At 40.3% G+C, this 27,847-nt stretch overlaps 2 protein-coding genes across 4 annotated transcripts; one reads left to right on the forward strand and one right to left on the reverse strand.

Annotated features, from left to right (window-relative positions):
• Window positions 1–3,761: 3,761 nt before the first annotated feature.
• On the reverse strand, window positions 3,762–17,070 carry LOC311267327 (proteasome activator complex subunit 3-like). Of its 2 annotated transcripts, XM_084370366.1 has the most exons (11): window positions 16,754–17,070; window positions 14,855–14,887; window positions 14,627–14,689; window positions 13,708–13,812; window positions 13,048–13,101; window positions 12,655–12,691; window positions 11,643–11,731; window positions 10,317–10,385; window positions 7,621–7,743; window positions 7,442–7,528; window positions 3,762–5,352 (listed from the first exon to the last, which is right to left on the reverse strand). In XM_084370366.1, exons 1-11 carry the CDS (start codon window positions 16,793–16,795, stop codon window positions 5,272–5,274), a joined length of 783 nt encoding a protein of 260 aa, XP_084226492.1. In that variant the 5' UTR covers window positions 16,796–17,070; the 3' UTR covers window positions 3,762–5,271. The 2 variants fall into 2 exon arrangements, with proteins under 2 accessions (XP_084226492.1, XP_084226493.1); XM_084370367.1 differs by lacking the exon at window positions 13,048–13,101 and having other exon boundaries at window positions 16,754–17,063.
• Window positions 17,071–17,183: 113 nt separating this feature from the next.
• On the forward strand, window positions 17,184–25,730 carry LOC311267328 (apoptosis regulator BAX-like). Of its 2 annotated transcripts, none has more exons than XM_084370368.1 (6): window positions 17,184–17,460; window positions 17,651–17,681; window positions 18,840–19,004; window positions 19,142–19,280; window positions 20,249–20,353; window positions 22,361–25,730. In XM_084370368.1, exons 1-6 carry the CDS (start codon window positions 17,433–17,435, stop codon window positions 22,502–22,504), a joined length of 612 nt encoding a protein of 203 aa, XP_084226494.1. In that variant the 5' UTR covers window positions 17,184–17,432; the 3' UTR covers window positions 22,505–25,730. The 2 variants fall into 2 exon arrangements, with proteins under 2 accessions (XP_084226494.1, XP_084226495.1); XM_084370369.1 differs by having other exon boundaries at window positions 22,184–22,452.
• The last annotated feature ends 2,117 nt before the right edge of the window (window positions 25,731–27,847 follow it).

The raw sequence follows: 27,847 nt of genomic DNA on the forward strand, positions 1-27,847 counted from the left end.
GTGTGTGTGTGTGTGTGTGTCAGTCACTCACTGTCCCTCAGGTTGTGGCATGTTGACACATAATATGAGATATGAATATAACATAATATGAGATAGGGCATGGCTTGCTGCCCAATATTATTGGGCAGCAAGCCATGCCTATCTCCCTCTCCCAGGAGTATTTTTAATTGTGATATGTCGTTCAGCTCTTTGAACTCTGAGATTACCGAATAGAATTTATTAAAATAAATGTTCCACGTTTCATTGAATGTTTTACATTGTAGGAGAAAGTGCATTCAAAAAGCATTCCTGCTACGAGATCAGTAAGTAACAGAACCTGCCTAGTTATTAATACCTAGTTATTTACTTTGCCTTTTCAGAGCACTGAGATCAGGATTTCTAGGTTTCTAGGGATTCTTACAGCTGTTCTTTGCTTTAGACAGTAGCCAGCCTTCAAGCTGTAGCCATGTTGCTAACGCTGTCTTTGTGACAGCGGAGCAAACAGTGATGCCACCGGGAAACATCTGGAGGGAGGAAAGTTGAACGGTTGTCTATTTCTAATTTAGAATAAATGTTGAATAACAAGACAAATCATTTCAACGCTTTGAAAACCACAGTAGTCAAAGCAACATGGTTACACAGATCATTGGAGAATGCATTTACATACACTGCAATTACTTGGTTACTGTCGATCCACATATTCATGCATGTCAGTAGACAGACTTCTCCTCTCTTATTTTAACTGTATCAGTGACAAAAGATGCCACTTCTGGACTTTCCTCCTTTGTTTGGAGAAGGCTGAAGGTGCAGTGAGAGGACGGACAGAGTGGAGCTTTTCCTTACAGCAATCTGAATTTAACAACTCGACAAAAAAAAATCTTCCTTAGAGCCTGGATGCTCAGTTCCAGTCATCAGGCTGCTCCGTTGTTATTTTCCCTGCCTAAAGTCTTCATGCCAATGTGTACATGGACAAAGCTGATCAAAAACCTGTGTACATTCTTGAACAAGGAATAAGGTTTCTCTAATCATCTACCACATTTACAGAAATCAGGGTTCTCATTTACAAGAAATCACATCACTGGAGATAGCCGGCTGTAACCAGTTACTTAAACGCATGTAAATACACTGATCGCCACGTGCAGCATTTATAGACCTGCTCGCATGACATGAACTTTTATTGCAGAGAAAAACAATACAGCTCAATTGTAATTTTATTGTTTGATGGATTACAACAGGGATCAAAAAAGATAAATGAAAGGATGAAAGCTGATTGCAGGTACTTGACGATTTATTAGGTTATAAAAACAGACTGATCATAAAATTTAACGGCTTCAAATTTAGATTTTTATCCTAAAGAACTGCTCGTAAGGCATGAGACCAACAGATTGAGCCACAGTACAATAATGTATCCACAATGTACTTTGTGTCCAAGAGCTTGGTCGTGTTATAAAGTAATAAAGTAGTCAACCATTTGCTGAGGTTATACCTGCTGGATTGGTATACAGCACGTATGCAAAACATAAAGTAAATTATCAGCATGACCATTTCTACAAAGCTAAAAAAGGACAAATATCACTTGAAGATTCTTTGAAAAATAATGTTTTTATTATGTAAAATAATAATTCTTGAAAAGAAAGGGACAAAAGACACAAGTTACAAGAATGACTAGTGGGCAGTGGGCAACTGCCACACACCCTCCAACTCTCAGGGAGACCAAAAGTCATTAAGGGGTTCACTCTGTGCTCTGTGTGTTTGTGGTCATTTGACAAGATGCACCCGAAGGCACAACATAAGCCGAATTAGCAAGGACCTTAAAGTGGCTCTTGCCATTTTACCCAATCTTAACATCCTGTGTTTAAGAGGGTCCCTAAATGTGGTTTTAATACCTTTAAGATTACCTTTAAGATTTTTGATGCAGTCCTGACATGGTGCATACTCCCAACTAAATATTGAGTGTAGTATAGTTAAGGCAAATTCTCATAAGCTTGTTTGGGGACGTTTGTGGGGTGAGGGGAGCTGAATAGAGTTATAACACAGACAGGAAAGATCTGCTACTGTGTGGCTGCAGTGATACCATGCAGACTTCTGGCCCTCTGTCAGAACTTCACAACATCCTGCTGATTAAAAGTAGCCTGGAATGTACAGCACTGACCAACAAGTACAAACAAACATGCTACTAGCACAGCCAATGTTTCCCATTCACACAATGTTAAAGATTTGGGAAGCCTGCCCAGATAAATCAACGTCCTGCCAATTACACAATGGTGTTGGATTTTTTTTTAGATGCTGTGATGTGTGCAGCTGGCTGGCTCTGCTGACAGGGTTAGCAACAATCAGGAATAGTTACTAAATGCTGCCATGTGAAAAACATCAAAGCTCTGTCACATGAAGTGTGTGCTTATGTGTCAGCACGCACAGTTTACAATGTTATTTGATAATCAGGTAAGTTATAGATGATCGTTTAATGGGACTGAATTATACTAGACAGGCATTAGTGACTCGGGGTGTAAGAATAAGCTGCTGTTTGTACCTGTTCACTTTACAAAGTTCAGATTTCAGTGGGGCCTACACAGGAAGTAGCTGGAATTTGTTTCATTTTCTGTTTGTCTTAATTACACAAAAATAACGTATGAATAACATACCTAAGAATCATCAACTATTAAAGCAGAAACTGTATAGCTTGTAACATAAGTTATGCAGTGGAGTGAAGGGAACACCGTCTGATTTTGTCTGTTCGAATGTGCTCACATCCTGAGGCAAAGAGCAGGAGTGGCAGAAAAAACATGTGGGAGGTTTCTAAGTGTTATAAACTACTAGCGCTGGCAAGACTAGCCCGCTAACAAATGCATCCCATTCATGAATATGACACATTGTCTTATCAAACACTTGTTATTCCCCTCAACTCATGACCTCGCCCTGTAGCGGTTACATGAACAAGTACACAGTTGAAACAATCAGCATTAGTGGAAAGAGTCCCACCCTTTCTGGCTTGTTACCGGAGACACTCCAGACTTTGCCCAGTCTGAACTTTGCAAAAGGTCAATTAAGGACTGAAAGTGAGTACATCTCGCCCCGTCCCTCATAGAAATGAAGGAAGAGTGAAATCTGGTGTGTTGCATACCAATTTATTCGTAAGAATAAATGAATGAATTAGTTTAAATTTGCTTGAACTACATTTTGTCAAAAAAGTCACTGAGGTCTGTTCCTTTATCCCTTTGTTCACTCCAAATTAAAATAAAAAAACCTGTATAAAACCACTTTAAAGTCGTTCCCTAACTGCACTCATTCCCCACAGTACTGTCGAGTTACAAAAGCACCAGGCTTCAATATCTGATTATGAAGTGAACAAAACACAAAACGCTGCACAATAAATCTGGAGCTCATCAGATTTTGCTTGTAAGAGTTCAGTCTGACTGAACTCTGCATGAAGCGAACCAGGCAGGTCAATTCCTGACCAGCAGTAAATCCGTCTTCCTTGTAGAAATGATTAGGAAGAACTTAATGGCCCACCATGAACAGGTGTTTTCACTTATTCTCACTAATCAGACCTCTGCTCAGGCTGAAGTTGAAGTTATGCTGCAATCCAGTGCAAGTCGGAAGTCGATGTTTCGAAGTCATTATTCCAAACTTCCAATCTAAATGCGTCCCGGTGCATCTGCTCGGGAAAACATGGCTGCCTGCAGGCAAACGGATGTTTGTATGGGAAGTCTGATAACTTAACAAGCGAGTAGAGCGGCTCATTTATCTGATTGGGGCACTGAACAAAGACAGGAGGAGTAGGCTTCTACTACAGGCTCGCAGAGACTTTTATCAAGCACATATCAACTAAATGAGAATGGCATCTACAAAGTTGTTACAGCATGTTTCACAACACAAACACTACATGAAGTAAAATGTGATGAACAGGTTATTGGTAATTGTTCAGTGTGTGCAGCCATACTGCTGTGATGTGATTTGTGCTTTTGTCGTGAAGTTGGGCTTGGTGGATCTTGCCTGAGTTTCTGACTTGGAAATCTGACATGGATGACCGTTTCATTTCATTGCAGTGTCGGAGATTGCTTTTATTCTGAGTTCCAAGTACAATGGAATGCAGCATTGGGCTGACCTGGAATGACTTGAAGCCACTAAATCTGATGAACCAATAGGAATGATAAATGTGAAAGTCAACACCTATAGGAGGATGCCAATCAAGCACGGTGGGTAAACACCCACACCGTCCTCAGATGATGTCTGTTCAGGTTTAAAAAGTGCAAACACCTGTGTGGATGCTGCAGGCTTAGTTCAGTTCAAGTCTGCTTGATTAATAGTGACCGAAACATGGAGGTACCTTAATGACTGAACACCTGTGTGGTAGTGTGTTCAGAGCAGGAGTGTCTCTGGACCTCAAGTATCACCTCCTTAAGCACCACACCAACAAATGTTATGTAGCACACTTTCCTGTAACACGAGGGCAGGCACACAGGTTCTTCCTGGGGAGGCGATAGTATCTCCAAGTGTCAGTAATACAACAAGCACAAGACTTTTAATAAAAGGCTGGGGGAGAAAGAACAATGAACCTTCATGTCAAGAGCAAGGATCCTCAATTTGAAATGGAGTAGGTCTAGATACGTCAAATTCTCTGTATATCGGGCTAACAGCAACACTTCAGCTGAAGAACTACAGCTGTGGTCTGAAGCACGGAGGAGAGCTGTCTGCATTATATTTGTGAAGTAGGTCCCTTGACAGTTTTAGGCCAACCAGGGGAGTACTGAGTGGAGTTTTAAATTCCACATTTTTTTCCTCTTGGACAGTGGTGTGCTCAGAGAGCTTCAGAGGCAGGGGCAAAAACTGAACAAAGGGAACCTTCCCTGGGTGGTTCAGGCAACACAGAGCTAAAAAAAGAAAACCTGGAAAAATCAAAAAACATTCAAAACAGATGATAAATACTGGGAGAGTACAGCATCCACGAGACCACACCTCCAGATAACCGAGACAGGAAGAGAAACCAGCAGGAACCTCGGAGCTACGGTCCCAACGGAGCAGCAGATTAGAGGCAGGCCATGTAGGTGCTCTTTGTAACAGCAGCATGCAGTCGGGATACTTAAGGGAAAAGGTCTGAGGTCAGCTCCCAAAGAGCCGAAACTGAAGGTTACGTGCCAGAAACCATGTCAGTGACTGCAGATTAAGGCCGAAACCAAAGACAGAGGAGGATCCCACAACTCTGCACATCTGAGAGGGGAGTAACATAAATGTGTGTGTTCTTGTATGTGTGTGTGTGTGTGTGTGTGTGTGTGTGTGTTTGTGTAGGGGCTGTCAGTAAAGAGCTTCAGAGTTGCTGCTTCTGGGTATCTTGATCTTCTCAATGTTTTTCAGGATCATGTCATGAAGAATCACCTAAAAGCAAAAAGCAGAAAGTGGAGATCAGCATTGTTCTGTGTAAACCACACTGACATCTGACTGAGGCATCAATCTGTTGTTTTATCTGCACTTGAGAAACCAGACATAAGGCTTTTCGTGCGTAGAGAACGAAGAAGCTGCTGCCTCCAGCTATTAAAAAACTCTCACAGGTGTCTTCATGGGTAACACTCTTTTCTAAAGCATTGCACTTTGTGGTTTTCCGTCATTTGTAACTGCGATTGGCTCTTTCCAAGTCCTGCCCATTTTTGCTCTGTGCTCCAAATAATATTATAGTATATTCTTGTCTCCTAAATGCATCAATTAGCAAACATATAAGAGGTTGGCTGCAATTAGAAGTAAATATTATAAGCACTCCTGCAACATTCTTTGGTAATAAAATGTCCCCAAAATCAAGCCAGTTAAGGGCACTGTAGATTCAGATGGCTGTCACTGTTTATATCGTTAATCAAATCGCTCTGAAAGAGATCCCAAAGATATTGTTCCCCACTGTCATTGTCGTTACAGTTGTGATGTGGAGTATTATTGTTTTGGTTATTGTTATTGGTGTATGACGGCCCCTTAGCCTGATGTCAGATGACCAACGCCTGGTTTGCTTTGGATCGGTCAATTGTGGCATAATGCTAATGTAGTGGGCATAGCATTGTATTGTGTTGTATTGTAATCTGCACAGTGCACCAGGAGAAGTGCGGCCAAAACTGACAAGGAAGAAGAAAAGCAGCGACGTGTGGCTGTTCAAACAGGTGAGTATTGTTCAGTTTGTTTCCATCATGTTCAATTTCTTAAAAAGGGTAACACTACATCCCACTGGTGTCATTGGTTTAGGTTTGCACATGTGGTTTTTAGAATTAGGGATTACTTTACAGAGTGAGTTTGTGAGGAGGAGCCTAATGGGGGCAGACATCATCTGATTTTCACAGGCAGGTTAAAAGTAATAATTCATGTTGATGATGATATGCTGTAAACCTGTCAGGTTTGAAAACAGTGCACAACCACAAGAAGAGGAAGGGACTGGTGACAGAGGAGTCAAGACGATGGTATCCAGTTACCAAGTAATTAGTGTGTGTTGAGTGTATAGGCAAAGCCAATGTTTACTTGATCTAACATCACTTTTTTTATTCATGCAGCTGAGGGCTGTGAATGCCACTTATACTTTGTTGATCATATAAAACAACAACACGAGACTCTGTTTTCTGAACAAGTGCTGTCTGCTCTCGCGTCGGCTGCAGCGCACAGACAGACTCCCTCCCTTTTTACCCTTCATAACTTTCAGAGCAGTCCTGGGTCATACATTCAGTGTAAAAAGAGTTTGCATGTGCCAGTTAAAGGCACGGTACACATGCACAGAATGGTACCACCTCCGCCTCATTTGAGCCGGGAAAAACCCACAACAGAGCAGATAAAATGTTTTAGTGTAATTTTACGCAGTCTGTATCCCTCCAATCTCTGTGTCGGTGTTTGACCGAGGGCATGGCTGAACTTCAGCAGGCAACTATTATTACTGAAAATGATCCTGACTAATAATCACACCGGCATTAAGCACTCACCTCATATTTTTGTTATTGTAAACAGAGTTGACAGAGGTGTTCATGGAAACTTATAAACTGTAATAAAGAGAACAATACATGCGTGCAATAAACCCTCCATGATTGCTTATCTGTGATAGTATAGTATAAACTTGCAATAAAATGACTTTTCAGCTGCTGCCTGCAGTTCACTGCCAGCAGGTTTTAGGTATTGCATGCTGTAAAGGGTAACAGCTAATAGTAATGACCAAGGCAAAATGAAAGCAGACTTTTGAATTCAGATTTGAGTGCCTTGACATAGACTGTAATCTGAGTGCATTTGACAAATAAGACTGCACTTATTTAGTTCAGAGGTTGTGCCTTCCTGAAACAAGTTTGGGACATATACATGTTCTGTAACAGCCTTTATGTTGAGGGTTTTGTACCGAGGAGTTCCAATAACTCCCCCGTAACATCATGCTCTTAATCCTCTTGCAGCTTTTTACCACGTTCCACTGCAGCTTGTGTAGATGAGGGTTTAAAAAAGTCAAATCAACACTCACATATTGATTCCTGAGCTCTGAAACAATGATCTTCAGACTGATGTACTCCTTCTCATCGATCTCTGACACGGTTCTTCTGTAGTCCTCCTGCATAGTAAAGATAGCACATTGACACACACAGTTAACCATGAAAACAACCAGAGGTGTTCTCTCAGAGAAGAGCCCAAGACACTACCCACCACATGAGGGTACTTGGCAATTTTAGAGACAAGCTTGGCTCTGGTGATGTAATATCTGGAGATCTGGTCCAGGTAAGATGCCGCCTCTGACTCCACTGTCCTCAGCTCTGTTACGGTCTCTTCCTGCAGACACACGTGGTGAAATGAAACAGAAAATTGAATTACTGTCACACATGGAACACAGTATGACTGGCACGCATGTTCATTACCTCGTTTACCTGACATGAAGCTGCCCGCTAATGACGACACAACTGTTTATCGTGCTAAGAGTGGGCCAACTTTAGCAAAGCAAATGGTGACATGATGACCATCACTTTTTAACAGTTGTTGTGTTTAACTGTTAAGGGGGACCTATAATGCCCAATCAAGCTCTATATTTTCATTCTGGCACTCTACCAGAGTAGCTTTGCATGACTCATATTCCAAAAAAATGCATTTGTCCTCTTATACTTCTACTTAAACCTCAGCCTTACCTCTGGTGAATATTATGGGTGTGGTTAGATCAATCAGTGGAAGCTGGGAAACCTTCCCGACAACAAATGATGTGGAGCATGTCAGTGCTGCCCCCCAGTGTCAAACATGGTGACTACACAGACTGCATATATTCACTACAATGTTTCAATATAGACCAGGTGCAAACACTACTGAGGGGAGCAGGTGACAACAGAGTCTTGTAGTGATGTGCTGACTTGAACTGGTCTCAAATAATCAGTTAAAAATGGAGAAATGCTGCAACTTTAACTGAGTTTGTTTGGACTATTTAAATGACTATACTTAAAATTAGAACGACTAAATTAGAATTCCTATAGCAAAACCATTTCATACAACATTCAGTTGATTTGAGTATATTTTCATGGTTCTATGAATATTGAATGATATCCAGATGTGGCCTCTGGTATTGCTGCTTGCAGCTATCTCGAGAACCGCTTATCTAAACTACTTCACACCCCGTACTGAATGCATAGGGCTATCAAAACATTAACATTAAAATCAGCTGATGCCTTGCTAGGTTAGCCCTAGCCGGCTCTCTACATGGTCCAGAGCTGCATCTGCACCTATGGTTATTTTTTAGCAATGATCCTATCGATTCTTAGTCTATAAGTCAGTAAACTGAATAAAATAAAAACCTGTCTCATTAATATTTCATTATTCTTCTCGATCATCTCATTATCCATTTTCCACCTCACTGTATAACATTATTATAATACTTTTATTATTAATAAAAAAAGGAAAATAATAACAATGATTTCTTTAAATGATTAATTTCTTCTTATTATTATTGTTATCATATTTATAACAGAACCCATTTGTCAAATGCTTGATCAGAAAAATACTGGACTTCAAATTCAGTAGGTTTGCTGCGACACATACATATCACTGCATGTCCGTTGCCATGAGGGGGTGTACTTGGTCCACAACAGTGTTTGGGCGGGTGGTGTGTGTTGAGTGGACCTAAAGTTTCCCAAGAGCACATTGCATTGTAATAAGATGATCAATGTTATTCACATCCCCTGTCAGGGGTTTTAATGATGTGGCTGATTGGTGTATATATATATATATATATATATATATATATATATATATATATATATATATATGTATTCATTCTTTAATGCTTTTTGATGTATTCTTGGATTTCTACGACGAGTTAGACACCAAACAGTCCTGTCCTCTCTGCTGCACTCCGGATGGTCGGTGTGAAGGTGAGACAGCACGGATCAAATATTGATTTAAGATTTGAGTTGTACGATCTGGCTTCTATTCACCACCTGAACATCGTCGTCTCCTCCGAAATGTACGTATGCAAGAGTCAAAGTGAAATCAGTAGAAAGTGGCGTAAACACATTTCACCTTTTTTGTGCATATGCCAGGTTTATAAATGAGGCCCCCCTGGGATTTGAACTGACTACAGAAGTGCTGCACTGAAGGTACAAGGTATTTTATATACAAATATTCATAAACACAAAGTGCATCTTTTGAGTCTGAGTCAGGGTGAATGTAAGCAGCAGCAACAAGATGGTGATGATAATGTGGTCGGCATCTTCATATTGCAATTTTGACTTCTGGGACACACTGTCCATCAACTCTGACTGTGTGTGAGCACCGAACATCAATGTCGGGTGACCTCTCCTCGTCTCACTGTGGTCCTGCACTCTGTCGGCTCAGAAAACGGTCTGCCCATTGAGTGGATTGGATTAAGCACCGTGGACCGTCTCAAAGTCTGCTGCTCTTAGTCCAAAGCACACTCTTTTTCCTCCAATGATGATGAGAGTATTTCTGCCATGGGCAGTATGTGTTTCAGCAAGAAAGCGGTCAACACATCTCAAATGTAGCATCATTTGGAGGAGCTACAGGCCGCTGCATCTTCATACACCGCCGTTGCCATAGCTGAAACTGCGGGGGGCAGTCAGGGGGCAGTCAGGGGGCAAGGTGCACAAGATGCTGATTTCTACATAATGTTGCTTTAAGTACTAACCATTTACTATAGACATTTGAAAAGACACACTTCTTTGTAGAGTTTTAAGAGTACAATTTATAATAGCCAGACAACAAATACGCTTTAATAATTAGTGGGGTAAAGTGTGTTCGCTGTGCTGACTACAGGACGCTCTCTTTTAATACAACATGTTTGCAGTGAGCTATTTTAGCCTCTCTTCTGTTGTTTAAACCTGTCAAAGAAGTCAATGAAGACTGACCTGTATAGAGACTCCAAAGTTGTTTCCATCTTCTATTCTGGGGATCAGCAGCTGGACCCACATCTTAACCTGCCAGAGTGTAGAGACAAGTGGAGTCAGGATCCTCTCAGTGTACAGAAAATGACAATTGGCTTGATTTTAGTGTTAATCCAGCGCGAGTAGGTATTTTCCCTGTTCAAATGTGAAAAGGAGTTAAAACAGAGGTGTGTTGTGAACTCACATGTGTCTGTGCTGGAAAGTAGAGCGAGAGCGCTCCCTTGGGTCAGCTCTCAGTATTTTGTATCTTCTAACTGAATCTCTGTGGTTTTTACTACTCATACCTAAATTCTTGTTCTTATTTTAATTGAAATTCAGCCTTATTTTACCGTAAACTGATTGGTTCACGTGTATCACAGCTGTCTTAAGTTACAGCTGATGCAAACGCAGCATTTACTGATCTTGCTTCACATTAAAAGCTTTGAACCAGTGCTTTTGTACTTTTATTGTGAAGGAAGTGCAATGTATCTATTTCTTTAAAAACTGTTTTAAGCCACAATTATGTTGTCTACCACTTGTTGTCTGTCCAGTTTTGTGCTGTGTATGCACACTGTAAGAGATAAATAAAGTAATGTTGATGTAATTAACACTAAGCTAGTAGAGCTTATTAGCAGTGCTATTCTTCAATGAAAGCAAGACTAATCAACCAGATATGGACACATTCTGCTCTATTTGGTCAGTGGATCAATTTTAAATATTGCATGAAGGAATAGTTTAAACATAAATACACAGTGTGCTGTCAGATGAAGAGCAGGCAACAGACTCTTACTGTGGTTTGTGAGCAGCACTTCCAAGTCCAACTGAAGTGTGTTATTTATAGTCTGGATTGACTTTTACATTTCTCTTATCCCTCATGGTGAAGAATCCATTTCAGATACAGGGAATTTTTATTTAGAGTGAGCGGCTGTTCACTCTAAGGATTAGTAGAACGGGTCGTCTAGTAATCGGAAGGTCGGTGGTTCGAATCCCGGCTCCCCCAGCTACATGTCAAAGTGTCCTTGAGCAAGATACTGAACCCCAAATTGCTCCTGATGAGCAGTTGGCACCTTGCATGACAGCCTCTGCCATCAGTGTGTGAATGTGTGTGTGAATGGGTGAATGTGAAAAGTGTTGTAAAGTGCTTTGTAGACTGGAAAGTGCTATAGAAATGCAAGTCCATTTACCATTTAGAACCATCTGGTTATGGTCGATTCAGCTCGCACATATTACGACGTCAGTATACTGTGAATTGATTAATACTGTGTGTGTGTGTGTGTGTGTGTGTGTGTGTGTGTGTGTGTGAACACTTACTGTATTACACTTCTCAATCAGTGTCCTGATCTCTGGTTTGACTCGTTCGATCAGGTCCACCAGCTTGCCGTTACACTTCATCATCTCCCCTGGAACCAATCACAGGATCCACAGTTACAAACACTTCCTCTCGTGCTGGTTTGAGTTCTCACACTGTGCTCCATGATTTGGACCAAGATCCAGATCCAGCTCACTATTTTTAGTTGGTTGACTGTGCTCTGATAAAGCTCAACAGGCATTGGCTTGATCAATTCAAGTGTTATTACTGACGTCTGATAGTTCTCTCCTTCATTCAGACATCAGACTTTTATAAATCTATGTAACAAATGAGTCATTCCAAACCAACTCACCTCGGCCCTCCAAGATCATGACATGGATTTCCTCTAATGAATTAATGTAAAATCTACTATTTCATTCATGGCATAGCTGAACTCCAAATACTTTTTCAGTTTAGAATTTTTTAAGCTTGGCCCTCTGAGCTACATTTCAGCATTTATGTGACTCTCTGCATGTGTTCTCAGCCTCACCGATCACTTATCATTCATTTAATTGGGTTGACATTTGTCCTGAACATCCATGGTACTAAGGATGATCTGCAACATGTATTCATTTAAATAGTATCTGCAGAATGTTTACAGGAATCAAATTAATAACAATAAATAATTTTTTACCCAAACAATTCATCTGTAATTTTCCAAAATTCATATCTCCAATATTTTTACACTTTCGTTCAATCACATTTGATTCTCTGTAGTAGTAATACACTTTTATCACATCTTAGAATACACATACAAAAAAATCTCAAAAATTATTCAAGTAAGCTCAGTGGACCAAACTTAAAAATCCCGTGACATAAAAAGTTCTGAATTAATGGAAAAATGACCCAAATACACAATGCAGTGTGTTCTCATAGGCCTGGAGTTGGGCAATATGATCATATATACAATGAAAAAGAGGGGCAATAGAGACTTACATAACTTAAACACAAAGTTCATTTATTCATAATTCTCACCTGGGACATCATCTCCTAGTTTCCTCTTCCTGGAATTCTGCAGCACAAACGGAAGAAGAGACATTTCATTTTTAGACTCTATGCTAGCAGCACGGCTCTATGTTGGTCTGTTGGTCAGTCGACCCACCACTTTGGACTAGACTGAAATTGCTGAACAAGTATTGAATATGTTATCGTGAAATTTTGTTCAGACATTCATGTTGCCCAGAGAATGAATCCTAATAACTTCACGTACACAGTCACAGAACGACAGAAAACCAGTAGGGACATTATGGCCTATTGTTATTTAAGTACATGATTTTATTGACATTTACATCACATATTTTTCAGTATTTTCCAGCTGTAGATAATAATAATTTCTAGTGTGTCATAAAATGTATCAAGTAATGTGACCTGGAGGCAGACAAGTGGCAGAAATTGATGGATGGATTTAATTGGCGTCTCATCCTATCAAAAAGAGAAAAAACAGTATGACTTGAGGTGATAACCATCTGTGGAGGTTCTGTTACACCATTGCAGTGTGTGGACATTAATAATAATATTCAGGCTGAAACCAACATGTCAGACTTCATTGTCCTTGGCTGTTGATGACTGTCAGTCCTGCTTTTAGATGCATTATCACCAACAACTGGACTGGTATGCAGCAGTAGACTGTGGTGAACTGTGTGTCACGCTTAGCTCGGAATACTGCCTTGTAGCGATATAAGCACAAGTGTACATTCTGTGTGAGTTAAGTGAACTGCATGTTGGCAGTCTTCAGGCATAGGACACACTTGTCTACTAATTGGGGGCATGTGGAAGTAGAAGAAGGAGAAGGAGAAAGAGAAGAAGAAGAAAAAGAAGAAGAAGAAGAAGAAGAAGAAGAAGAAGAAGAAGAAGAAGAAGTAGGAGGGAAAGAAGAAGGAGGAGGAGGAGGAGGAGGAGGAGGAGAAGGAGAAAAGGGAGAAGAAGAAGAAGACAAGAAGAAGAAGGAGAAGAAGAAGGGCTCAGATGCAATAGGATCTTTTGTTTTACATCACTGACCTACACAGATAGAAGATACTGTAGACTTACCATGTCAATGCCATCATGGCTGTTGGTGAAGAGAATCGGTTCTGGGATTTTGCACTTGATCTCTGAATGGATTTCTTTCAGGTCAGTCACGTTGAAAATGGGCTCCTGGATGTGGACCACATGAAAAAGGTCGAAAACTGACTTGTGTACAAACAATGATAGAGGCCTGAAAAAAAATCATACACATTAGGCACATTTCAAGTCCTCTCTGGGCATCGTTGCGCTTTTCTCACAGTCAGTAGAGACATGACAGGTAATGAGGGAGACACTGGGATTCAGGGGACATTGTTTGTGTCAATTCTAAAAGACACGTCCACTAATCTACTTGGGCACGTCTACGCACATTTGAAACAGGTACATATCTACATGTAGGAGTTTCACAGAATAATTCACAAATTGTCTATAAAAACTACTGCATTGTTGGGACTAATCGTGCATCACAGTAGGCTAGCAAAGCTTTTGAGATGGCCTTCAACAGAAGTTGGACAAGGTCTTCCCGAGGGTTTGGTCCAGTGAGATCATGGCTTATTTCCAAAGACTGTCCCGTCTACATTAGTTAACCCTTTACTGGTTGTATTTGAGACCTTTTTGTTATTGGGTGAAAAAAATATTGTACTATTTATGGTTGGAATTTTTCATGCAACATCAAGTCATTTACAATCGGCATTTATTTTTTTGTGCAGAATATGTTCATTGTTCGAGGCGTTACATTGCCGTTACCATGCTGAATTCAAACTGCCTTGATATATATGAGGGATTGACAGGAAACGATGCAACATGTAAACCAGTGTTACTGTGATTCTAATTTGACCTCTGATGCTAAACTGCACTTGTTGTTACCACCAGTGATCACAGGTGTCGCCACATCAACCAGGACATATTCTCTGGATCATAACATCCTTCAGTAGGGGTCACTTACCTTAAGGAAGTGATCCAACTCCAGGAGTTTTTTAGGAAAAAAGCTGGCCACCAGGTGCTCTGCCTGCAGTAGCAAACATTTTGTAATAAAAGAGGCTGTGAAATTATGCTAACAATGCTAACATGAAGCATGAATTTAATCAGAGAGCAGAGGGCAAGAGACAATGAGAGCAAGGAGAGAACCAGAGAGAGGAAACGTTGACTGTATCATGGCACACAAAACACTCACCTCACTGGTGATCTGCTCCCTGAATGTTTCCACCTGTCAACAGATTGACGTACAGTTAAAACCACTCTGATATTCACAAATATTTTACCAACAGTGGCTGTATTTTACATACAAACTTAATCTCTCTCATTATAGTGGAAACATTATAGAATGTTGACGCTGTTTCAAAACATATATTTTTCATTTCTGTAGACTTCTTTTGTAATTTATTGACATGTTTGCAGATGCCAATACATCTGTAATGAGCTAATATTAACTACTTATGTAGAGTTATTAGGGCTGGGGAATACATCCATATTATATCGTTATCATGATTTGAGACTATATTTTGGACACAGATTTTGGATATCGTTGTATGGCGATATGATTATTATTTATCATTAAATATCATTGTGTTAAGATTTTGTTAAAGTGATAGTCATCCTTACAAAACTGTTGCAATGTCAATATTGAAGTATTGGTCAGACTTCATAGAAAGGGTACACAAATTATCATGACTTCACGCAAGAAAAAGCATGAATTCATTCATGCAGTGCTTCATAAACTATCAATAATGTACATGTATTAACAGTTTCTCATGTCATGGGCGACTGTAGCTCAGGAGGGAGAGTTGCTGGTTTGATTCTCAGATCCCCAACTGCACGTCAAGGTATCCTTGAGCAAGATACTGAACTCCAAATTGCTCCTGATGAGCAGCTGGCACCTTGCATGACAGCCTCTGCCATCAGTGTATGAATGTGTGTGTGAATGGGTGAATGAGACAAGTATTGTTAAGTGCTTTGAGCCATCAGCAGACTGAAAAAGCACTATAGAAATGTAAGTCCATTTACCTTTACCATTTACCATGTCTGACATAACAACAGGAACAATACTTTAACTAATGCAACACCAAGGTGTTTCGATCATCATGAGATGTTCACGTCTTCTTCATCTGTCAGTCTGCAGTTAAAGAGAGAGGCAGTGGTGCACTGATGCAATTGTGATGTAATTGTAATTTTTCCCAATACATGATGCCTAAATAGAGCGAAGGGCTGCCTTTATTTGAGTGGTGACGAAGACGATTGATAAATAAGCAACAAATGGTTAATAAATGTGATTTCACAATCATGCCACCACTGTTGAAGAAAAGTAATGCTTTAGTTATCGTGATTACACGGACACTTAGAGCTCAGCAGAATATTTGTGCACAGTTGTGACTGGTCAGTTTTATGGCTTGTCCCTTTAACTGCAGACTTACCTATGAAGAAGAATTGAACATGAGTAATAACTCAGTGATGACGATTGAAACACCTTAGTTGTTGCATTACTTATCATGTTGTTCCTGCAGCCGGTCAGGCACAAGTTACCATTAATACATGTGCAGTACTGATCGTTCATAATGTACTCAATGAATGAATTCATGCTTTTTTTCTGCATGAGGAGATTTCAAAACATCCATATATTGTGTATTGCGATATAGCCTAAAAATATTGTGCTATTATTTTAAGACCACATCGTTCAGCTCCAATATTTATCAGTGGGCTCTCATCTAAATGTCTCACAGTCATAAGATTAATTTCAGAATGACACTGAAGACAATTGTTAAAAAACTTTGCTGACACTGAGAGAGTGTAGTAGAGAGGGGGGAACTGCTGCACATGGGACCACTTCAAGGACCAGTTCAAATGGGGGGAAAAAGCTTATTTAAAAATATTCTAGAGCAAAAATATATGAATTAGCTTGTAGGCTGGAGTTTAAAATGTACAGACGTGGAGCAGGGATGAAAATGAAGGCCTGACAACATATTACAGAGACCGCAGTAAGTCACATTAGTCACAGAACCCAGTGGAAAGTGTGAATATAGAGCTGAGAGCCCTCACAGAGCAGCTCGCTGTGCTGGGGCAGCTCTGACAGACGTACCTTGGCTTTTAGCTCGCTGTTCACCTTCAGAAGAGATGACATGGCGTAGAAAACTGTCAAAAATCGCACAGGCGACGCTAAACCCTTTTTCACCGTTGTTCGATTCACAGCTCCACAGCGCACGCACGTTACAGCCGCTTCCTCAAACAGTGACGTAAGCAGAGAGCGACGCGCACGTTCAATGCGTAGTTCTTTTTGACGTCTGAAGAAAAAGCCCCCAAAAGCAGCTTTCAAAGCAAAACATGTGATCACAGAGCGTTTACACTCACATTTGGGGTAGAGGAGATGCACATTCTAGTCATTTCAGCACGATAGAATGAACGTTTCCGAGGGGAAAAGCAGCGGTGATGAGCACAAGACACATGTTTCTACACGGATGCATTTAGGTGAAGCACCGTCAGTGCTAGGGATATTTGGCGCCGCCCAGAACTCTCATCTGCAGTCTCAGTTTGTTTCGGCAGAACTTCACTTTCGTGTTTGTTTCTCCGACTTTACGGGGTCTTTTTATGACTAAATGGAGCAGTGTTGCAATTGAAGTACCACTGCAACTGACTTTTACACGAGAAGTTTTTCATAACGTTTTTTTATATTTCCTCGCCGCCTTAAGTTTAGAAAAGAAGTTTAATCTGACAGTGGAGGAGCAGAGTTTGTGTTTTTCAAATAGTCGATTTTTTAGTCCATGGCGTGTGAAGGAAACGGCATGTCAGGTGAGCTTGAACACCTCTTTTTGTAAATTGAAGTTCAAGTCAGATTTGTACTGCTGTATTTTTATATCGCCGGCGGCTGCATCAGCCGGGCAACATGGCGGAAACACTGAAATTAATAATTAATTAATTAATATTTAAAATAGCCAGAGGTTGTCTAGCGTACACTAATGTTGCTTTTATTCATCAACAGATGAGAGGATAGGAGAGGCCCTGATCAAAGAGTAAGTTTCATTTTTATTTTCCAGATTTTTTTACACTGATGTTTTCTCAATTGGTGAAAAAAACAAGGTGTCCAAAACAAACCAGGAAGTAGTCTCTGATTGTTATTTCAAAAGTAAGACAGCCGTGTGTTTACATCATCTATCATCACTACTGTTTTGCCCAGAAATATGTTAAAAAACTTATAAAGTATCTTATTTCTAGAGGCCTAGGTGACGTCCTCATAATCTTTTGTCCAATCAACAGGTAAAACCAACTGAAAAAGAAACATATTCAGTTTATAACGATATAAAATCACCCCATTTAATCATCATCCATGTTAAAGCTCAGTTTAACTGCTGTTACATTATATTAAATCGTGTGGCAGCATTTTTAGACCATCTTAAAGTGTGCCATCATCTGTAAAGACATCTGACACGTATATCAAAACTAGAGGTGAATTAGTCGATGAATTGAAAAGGTGAGCCGCACAAAATATATCAGCAAACGTGAAGAATTGCTCCTTTTCTTCTGTCTTCCATAATAGTATATTTTTAGACTGCTACTCAGACAAACCAGCCTTTTCCCTGCTACGTTTTGATATTTTATCCAAGGCCCTGGACACATGTTCTAAAAACAAAGTAACTTCACTTCCACTTCACCTACTCGGTAGACACTGTGTAATAGTTGTTGTTGCAGTATTAAATATTAATAGTTGTTAAGTATTAACAAGTAGTTACATTTTCTAACCAAACTCTGCATTGTTAAGTTTATTGTTCAGAGCAAGTTTCAGTTTCATTTCACAGTATCTGCCGTCACCCGTTTACCGTAAATTGCACCCTTCCTAAAGTGTGTGTTGTGCAGTGACTCATGCGCAGTAAGGAAGGCAATAAATATAAATAGTTACAGACATACTTGTTGTGATGCTCAGGTATGGGTGTGTCATCTTTTGTGTTTATCCAGTGTTCCATCGACAGCTTTTTCCGCTTGTTTGCACAGGAGAAAGGTGAAGCAGAACATACTCACCGCCTGTGCGGAGTTGCACTCATTAGTTAATTAAAAACTATGCCTTGCACAGGTGTGCTTTTTCTTCAAATGGAGTTTCTGGGCACAGTGTAGAGTTAGTGAGTGAGGGTCATTTTGGGAAAGGGCCTGTCTTTTAACCTCCTGTTCTCGTCCAGGGTCATAGAGGAGGAGCTGAGGGATGTGACCTCAGAGGATGTACCACCCCTTACGCCACTGGCCGTGGAGTTAAAGACTGTGCAGGAGCAGAAGGTGGTGACCCAGCTGGGCATCATGATCCGTATCATTGGTGACAGGGTCAAAGACGACAAGGAGTTCCAAGAGTGAGTCTCTCAGCTGCTTCAGAGCCTCAGAGCTCTTGTTAGAGTGCTGAAACTTCTGTGGTTGTATGTTGTATTTTTTCAACAAAAGTTTTTCCAAACGTAAACTGTCTCCATCTTCCCTTTTGTCTCTGTTGCAGTGCAATAGATGGGGTGGCTTGTTGCTCCAGTCCCAAATGGGACACATTTAAGGACGTGGCAGACAAAGTAATTCAACCTGGGATCACCTGGGAGAGGATCGCTGTGCTCTTCTATGTTGCTGGCAAGCTGGCTGTCAGGGTGGGTTAGCTGCTTTTTCTACCAATCAGAGTGGTTGAGAGGTGGCGTTAGACTTTCTTGTTGTCTGTTATTTTGACGGACAGGGTCATAAAAATTCAGTCATAATCCATTATTACCCCTGATTTTAATTTTGTTAAAGATAATGAGATATGGCCTATTTGATGGCATTTAACTTTCAAAAACAACTCGATCACAAAAACATTTGATATATAGAAGAAATGTACAGATTATGCATAGGCTTGAAGAGACACTAACTGTGCACTCAGCACAGCTGTGTCTGTCATCCAGGGCCACGACACTTTGACTCAACCTAATTGAAGATTGCAATGTAATTGGTTCTACTGATGTTTCCTCTAAACATTGCAGGATATTAAAGAAGGGCACAAAAGAGAGAAATCATGGTTTGCCTTAAAACAACTTGATCCCACAGGGGAAATGAACCCCGGTTTCTCATGTAAAAGTCCTGTGCATGAGCCACCTATCCACCTGACCTCACCCCTTGTCCCTGGCTCACTGGTAATTGTATACTTATGTACAACTTAAATAAAGCTTAAATAATTACGGAAGTAATGTACCTATTTTGACCTAAATCTTTTCTTGAACCAAACTGCGATGTTCTCACAACGTTAACTATGTAATGTCACATACCTAAGCTCAATTCTCATCGTGTTATCATACCTACTCTGTGACCACTCTGGGTCACAGAGGTCTGTTGCAGTGCCACTGCAAGGAATAAATCTAAATAAATCTTGCTAACGCTACGTTACCACCAGCTCTCTGAGAGGCAGACTGAGGCTACGGTGTGCTAATATTTACAGTTATTTGAGTGGCATTTCTTTTCAGTGAAACTGCAAGTTGGTAAATTTGGTTTTCCAATGAATGTAATTGAAATTAAATGAAGAATTTGGCTGCAGCTTCACTTTGTATATAAACCTTGTGTTTTTGTTGTCCGTCTGTCTGTCCATCAGATGGTGGAGGCCCATCTCCCTCAGTCAGTGAGGGAGATCCTGAAGTGGACTGTGGATTTCTTCAAAAAAAAACTGTTGGGCTGGATTCGGGAACATGGAGGATGGGTATGTTAAGCACTTTCCTCTCCCATGTTAGTTCTGTGGTCACAGGAATATTGTAAGAACACTGAGACCGTTGCTCATCTGGCCTCACTGTATGAGATTATACAGTAGAGTAGATGAAGCCATTTTTATTTAATTCTTCCAGTGAAATGGACTGTTCTCTATGATATTCATATTCAATTCACACAAGTCAGTAATCAATGATGTGTTACATGTCAGTGGAGACATTGGGCTGTAGGTGGAGCTGTTTAACCACCAGACTCAAATGTTAGATTTGAAGAATTAAGTGCTCTGAGTCCTGCAGCATTTAAATACGATATGATAATTTAACATTTTTGTCAAAAGTGATTGTAATTTCCCTTTAAACTAAGTATGTATTACAGTAACTTTATTATCATTATTATTATTATTTTTACAACTTCTTTTCTTAATTATTGTTTTATGAAATGTTTGGCATATTAAAAACATCAGCCACAGTGCTTCCACTGCAGGAACTTTCAAAAGGATAGTTGTGTCTAGATCGGAATCTGAATCTGAACATTACCTCTGTATGGAAGCACTATTCTTTGCCGTGTTTATCCAAACACGCATTCATTCCAGTACCTGTAACTTGGATTTAGTATCCCCTCCTGATGACTCTGCTATATGAGAAGTATGGGATGTTAAGGTCCCGGGGTCTGAAAGCTGTACAAGGAGTTTGCAGGACTGAACTAAGGATGCACGAAAAAGTATCAGCCCGATAATAGGAAATTTATATTATTGGTTATCTTAACAGTTTGGGCCATTAGGAGCAGGTAATTATCATTTAGCAGCATCAGCTGAACCCGATTTATTGGTCAAACATATAAGCAGTGACTGCTTCAACATGCCGTAAGCAAGCAAGCTAGTCAGCTTCCTGACTTGTTTAAAAAGAGAGAAAAGACAGAGGAAGTGCGAATACAAGCCAGAGAGGGAGAGGAAACTGTGGTCGAGACAGTTAGCAAGTTAAAGGTGAGAAATCCAACTAATTTGCTGATAGTTTAATGGTAATTACATTTTAAAGCAGAAGATAAACAATCTTCCAACACATAGACACAGGCCCTCTGCACTTTACACAATCCTGCACTGTATATTATATATTAAATTGCCCCCCGGGGACAAATAAAGTTTTTTGAATTGAATTGAATATATCTCATCTACATCAGTCACACTACATTGAGAAAAATTGCGTCAAAACGCCACAATAATTTTTTTGTAACACTTTTTAAGCTCATTAATAAATGGTAAATGTATAGTTTATTAAACTTTAGTTAATAGTTATTTGTCTGTTAATAATCAATGAAATGCTTTACAAATCGTTTATGAAGCAGTTGTAAAGGTTTATAAACAGCAGTTCCAATGTATTATAATGACCATCCAAATGTTTATAGATGAACTACACAGAATTATTAATTAAGTGTTATAAACATCAGTTGCAACTTTATGATGAACTAAAGCTTAATAAATGGTTTGAAGCATTTCTTTGTTTGTTAAAAGTGAAGAAACTATTAACTAATGTTTAATTAACTATGAATTTACCATTTATTACAAAGTGTTACCTCATCAGGGTGTTTGATCTTATCTATACAATAGGAGCCAATTGAAAAGAGACCCGTAGAAAACCTTCCTAAATCCACCATGCATAAATGAATTAAGGAGACACACAAGACTGGAGGATAATTAGAACTGGTTACAGTTAGGTTTATTTAAGAAAAACACATGGTTTGGGTTAAAATACACACGTCCACAATGTTAAATGCCTGTTTGCAAGGATAACATCTCCCATGTGTGTATTCTTCCGATCTTTTTACGCAGTCGCAAAGCTATGACTCTACAACAGGCCCTCAGACAGCATTAACTGCGGTGTTCCAGGAACAACACCAACACGCAGATATCAGGAGACATCCAGCAGCAGCAGGATGATCTATCAGTTAGCAGTCAGCTGCAGGGAAAAGCAGCAGCAAACACATGATCAGAGCTGTCTCTCTACAGATCAACAGTTTCTCTGACCTGGCGGCGGCGTCCGTGCAGAACGTGTCATCGTGGAGCCCTCACAACTACGGCTTCGCCCTCATCTTCATCGCCGGCCTGGCCATAGGAAGCTTCATCACCTGGAGACTGACCAGACAGCCCTGAGGCGCATGCGCACACACACACACACACACACACACACACACACACACACACACACACACACACACACACACTTTACCTGGGTCCATCTATACCACTGTGTTTAGCAAATACTTCAAGGTGTACCAGGCGGTATTTGACCTGATTGTAAAATGTTTACCAGAGGGTTTATTATTCAGGGTTTTTAATGTGATGACATCCTGTCTGGACATGCTTTCATGTCCTGATCCCATGTTGAGGTCAAATTGTAAAATATGCCTGACCCACTCACACACTCTCTGCTTTTCTACCCTCTCTATTGACGTACTGTATCATGTCAAACTGATTTTATATGTAGTTCATCCTCAAAATAATTATGAAACAGAAATTCCAAAAATGGCAGTGTTAGTTTCTTGATGGTGCTGGTCCACACCTCCACACTGGGTGCGAGCACACTTCTAAATGTTCCAGCTCCAGCATTCAGCTTTAGTGCCTCTCCATACAGGGCAACATCCCAATGCTCTTATTTGATCCCTTCACTATTCTTGCATGACCCGGTTGATCCGGTCTGTTGTCATGACGGACGGTGGAGGAATCCCTGAGGAGGCTCGAGCAGGGAAACGCCAAACCCACCTTCTCACAGGGGAGACTCGACGGGGCGCTACGTAAAAGAAAGGCCAGGGTCACGTGACTCTCGGAGACTGCAGAAGACACCATTAGGTTGGACTCCCTTAAAATTTGGTATTTCACTGAGACCAGTGGGGATTCAGGACGTAGCAGTGCATGCTTAAGCTGTGGTTTCACATCTATGTACATTGAAAGTGTTTGTGTGACTTATAAGACCCTTTGGGTGGTCATGGGAGAAGTTTGCCTTCAGAAGTCAGTTGACAAGATGTAAAGAGGGACTAGTTGGGATAAGTACTCATCCAGCACAACGGTCATCAGTCTAACCGGGGTTAGGCTCCTGATTCTCAGCATTTTCTCGTCATTATTTTAGTCACAGTTTGTTTAGGTTTATACATAAACAGGTGGCGGAAAAGGAAAACCTGGTGGCGTGGGTTAAAATAATAAGTCAATGTTGACTTTTGGTGTCACACGGGACAGGAACAGTGTTGATAACCGTTTAACAGTTTATCCAAAAAGTGAAAAGAAGATAAAATGTGAGCTAATCAGGAACACAATACTCTGTGACACACTGTGGAGCAGGACTTAATGTGCTGGGTGAAATACCAAGTTTTTACGGAGAAGCGGCTCATGGAAAAAGTAGAGAATATATACAGGACAGGGAGAAACACGACCTGCTGCCTCTGTTCGGTGAGGGAGAACTAATGAAAGAATACTCCCTCAGAGTCTCGCATGTGTAGGTCTGAGTTATCAGTGTAATGATAGCACACATGGTAGATTAGCTTGCTCACCGTAGTGCTGACTCAGACCTTGCAGATGCTGCCGGTCTGTCAATAGTCTCTGCTTCTCGAAGGTCAGAAGTTTTATATCAAATTAACACACCCCTTTATCGGAAATCTTGTAGTGATTAGACATCGCTGCTGATCAGGCTGCTTTGAAACCGAGTCGGATCAAGTCAGTTTTATTTATTAAAGTATATTATTACAATCCCTCCGTTCAGAGAATGGAAAAAAAAACCTTTAAAGGGGGAAAACGTCAGGAAGAGCAACAGAGGTGAGATCCCTCTTTAATACATCATGTGTATAGAAAAGATCAACAACAGTCCGCGCAGTCATGATGACAAAAATGTACACTGTAAACATATATCAAGAATATGCATACAGTATTCTTGTTAGCAGGACAAAGATGAATGAGACTGAGACTGAAGGATGATGGTAACGGGTAATAATCAAAGAATAAGAAACCAACATAGTAAAGGAGGAAGAATGAGTGTCAAGTTTGGATTTAAAGATCTCCCCAGTCAAACTGTCTAATGCCCCCACAACGCTTTATACCAGCACACATAACAGAAGGAACTGGGGTGTCATGTTGCACGGTTAGATTGGATTTATTTCCACTTTGGGCTTCCATCTAGTTAAAAGAGCTGTGTGAACTGACGGCCTGATTCACAAAAAAAGAAAAGGTTTTCTTTATCTGTCATTCTTCTTGTATCCTGTATCATGAATGATGTAATAGTCAGGCAGAGCAGTCTATATGTGTCATTTCCATTCAGTAACACTGCACATCAGGTAGAAACTATTTTGATGTGAGATAGATTTACAATTTTTTCATTAATAATCAATGAAGAGAAATTCTCATAAAACCCTGAATTATTGAATGTTGAACTCACGAATAGAATATAAATAAATGATGCAAATGAATACGTAGAGATTTCTATATTGTTGCCATTGTATGGAAGGTTTTCGTTTGGGAAAGAAAACGGAGCATTACCAAAAAATAATGATTGTCTTCAGGGACGGAGTGACATCCACAGTATTTAACAGGGATGCACCAATACACCAGCTGAACATCAGTCCTGGCCGGTGTCCACCTTATTGAGTGCTACTGGCCAATTGGCAATAACATCCTATGGGCCACATCAGCAGGTTTTTGAAGCAGTTCCTCTAAAGAAAAAAAGAAAGATTTATATCAGGTGAAAGAAGGTGATTTTAATAGTTGTTTCATACATTTGTATGATTGAATTTGTGCTCTTTCATAGACGGTGTACTGAAGGGCTGAATAACTGACTGTAAAACAGATCAGCTGTTTTTTTTATAATGAAGATAACAATAAATCATCTGTACTGCCAGCGTCTATCAGCCAGATTGTTATTGTAATCATTGTATTGGTATCGACCCAGTTTCACCATCAGTGCATCTCTTGTATTTAAGCATTAGTTGTTGTTGTGGTGGTTAGACAGCATTCCCTCAACTTCCTTATCTTCAGCACTGTGATTGTTTTGTCATATGACTCTGCAGAGTTAATAATAAGCTCTCACAGACTGTTGATGTCACTCTGATCACACTGTGCTTCATTGTTGAGTATCACCAGCAGCAGTTTGTCAAAGTTAAACAAGCATATCATTTGATTCATTGATAGAGTTTTCCTATCACAATTGTAAAATGTCTTGTGCATTAACTGTTGAGGCAGTTGCATAAATGTTTTGTTTTTTTAAACCACATTTATTATAGCCTTTTGAAAATGATGAATTGATTAACAGTTTCAGAGGTTTACACCGTTTGCACAAATAAATGATTCTCTTGTCCGATTGAAGAATCCCTTCTGATGTCACTATGCAATACATGCTGTGGATGAAGTGGGGGAATAATAAAGCCATTTTTGTAAGTCTGACTTTGAGCAGTTATTGCCTTTACCTTCCTGAGGATGAATGATTGCTTTTCACCGAAGATGGAGACAAAAATGGTAAAATCAATGCATTCAAGGACTGCTGCGTTAAAATGTGTTTGAGCTGGCAGTTTTGATACAATAGCAGATTAATGTATTGTCTATGCGAACATTGTTTTTTTTTTGGGGGGGGATGTTCTCATATCACTAGCATAACTGCTAACTGTAGCGGCTGTTAGCTAGTTTGCTCAGTTAGCCATGCAGCTAGTGGTTCAGACTGGGAGGGGGGTGTTAGTGTTTACACCGCTAGCACTGGAGCTTTGGACCAAGACAGGCCGCAGCCAGCTGGTTAGCATGCTAACTTAAGTAGATATCTCTGCAAGACAATACACAGACATCATAATATTAAAACTGCTATTTATTCACATTCTGTTGATAATTTTAGTAAGTAGTAATTTTCAATTGTCTTCAACTAGAATTACTACATATAGCTCCTTTAAGACGAGCATAATAAAAAAGGGTATTGACCAATCCACCATTATTTGAAATTTTTTTTCTTCCTACACCAGCACCATCGCTGCTTCTCCAAACCGGGTGCATGTCGACTGCGATCTGGGCCTGCTGTAAACCCTGTTTTGACTTTCAACTCTTCTGGTTTTTCCGAGTACACCATGTGAAATTACTATGACTCATTTATTTGTCTGCTGCTTTGTGTGTGTGTGTATATATCTCACTCAATGATTTATTAATGATGAACATGTGCGTGTCTAAATTGCACAAAATTCAATGCTGCACTCGCCATCGTCCTCGGCAACAAGCCTGCCAAGTGTGAAGCAGATCGGATCAGCAGTTCTCAAGATATGTGAAGACCATACAGACGCCACTCTGCAGTGTACAGCTGTAGCCATATTCACAGTCACAACTCTGCCAAAGCTTTAACCATAGTTCAACCACAGCCAGTGGCTGCACACTGTCAGAGTTCAGCCTTTCTCTATGGATCAGGAGGAATGCAAAAAAAAGTATAGTGAAGAAACCCCAACCATGATCTTTGGTTAGCATGCTTACAATTGCTGACCAGCACTAAACCCAAAGTGCAGCTGAGGGTAATGGAAATGTTATTAATTATGCAGCTATTTCATCATAAACAAAAATATTGGATGTATACATTTTTTTGGCCTGATGATGGTACTAGATAATAAATAAGAGGCTCTATTTAATGGTAAACCAACAGTTTTCAAGGCTTTTAACACACACACACACACACACACACACACACACAGGCATGCTCATCAGGGTCATTAGGTTTCACCCTTTTGAGAACATGGATTTCTGTATTAAAGTTCATGGCAATCCGTCCTACAGTTGAGTTATTTCAGTGGCAGACTGATGGAACAACACTGGACACCACAGAGCCATGCTGCCAGCCTGGCTAATATGCACCTATGTCTACGATCATCACCTTCAGAACAAACTCACAGTGTCACATGTAGGGACCCTGTAAGATCACTGTACAGTTTGTGGAGGCCTCTGGAAAAGAGGCCAGAAGGAATAGCAGTTTACAGTCTTTTCTGTCACTCTCTTCTTTCTCTTCACTTCCTCTGTCTGTGTTTTCCTTTTAAAAACCCTCCTTCTTACAGAGTGCATCAGATCAGCCTTGTTAAACGCTCTTTGAACTGAAATAAACTTGAGTCCTCCTTCCTGTCATTTTCCTACATTCCCTGTGCTAAGAATAAGCTCTATCAAGTTCATGTGTGATTTGGCTTAACATAATTATACCCCTACACTGCTACCTCTCTCTTTATCTGTCTCTCTCTCCCGCTCTCACTCGCTCCCTGGTGTCTCCTGTGCTCCTATAAACGGTAGACAATTAGCAGGGAAGGGTAGTTTTATTAATTAGCCAGTAACAGGGGATGAGCAAAAGAGGGATTGATTGATGGATGGAAGGATGATGAAGGAGAGGTGTTGAGCTTGTAGAAAGTGAGACTGTACGTGTACTGCTATGAGGGCGTTTGTGTTGTAATACAGAACGCATCAGACAGGACGTGGACATGGACAGGAGTGCTGTAGACAGCAGTCAGC

The sequence above is a fragment of the Pagrus pagrus genome, assembly GCF_965226575.1.
Source record: "Pagrus pagrus genome assembly, chromosome: 13".
Classification (NCBI taxonomy): domain Eukaryota; kingdom Metazoa; phylum Chordata; class Actinopteri; order Spariformes; family Sparidae; genus Pagrus; species Pagrus pagrus.

What these genes read in the sequence shown, in the direction of transcription:
- LOC311267327 (XM_084370366.1), bottom strand. Translation starts at nt 16,795, where the DNA reads ATGTCATCTCTTCTGAAGGTGAACAGCGAGCTAAAAGCCAAG. An exon ending in GCCATGATGGCATTGACATG is followed by an intron (nt 13,102 to 13,707) that starts GTAAGTCTACAG and finishes TCTTTTTGATAG; the next exon opens with GATGAGACGCCAATTAAATC. An exon ending in ACTAGGAGATGATGTCCCAG is followed by an intron (nt 11,732 to 12,654) that starts GTGAGAATTATG and finishes GATTGGTTCCAG; the next exon opens with GGGAGATGATGAAGTGTAAC.
- LOC311267328 (XM_084370368.1), top strand. Translation starts at nt 17,433, where the DNA reads ATGGCGTGTGAAGGAAACGGCATGTCAG. An exon ending in TGAAGGAAACGGCATGTCAG is followed by an intron (nt 17,461 to 17,650) that starts GTGAGCTTGAAC and finishes ATTCATCAACAG; the next exon opens with ATGAGAGGATAGGAGAGGCC. An exon ending in TTCGGGAACATGGAGGATGG is followed by an intron (nt 20,354 to 22,360) that starts GTATGTTAAGCA and finishes GTCTCTCTACAG; the next exon opens with ATCAACAGTTTCTCTGACCT.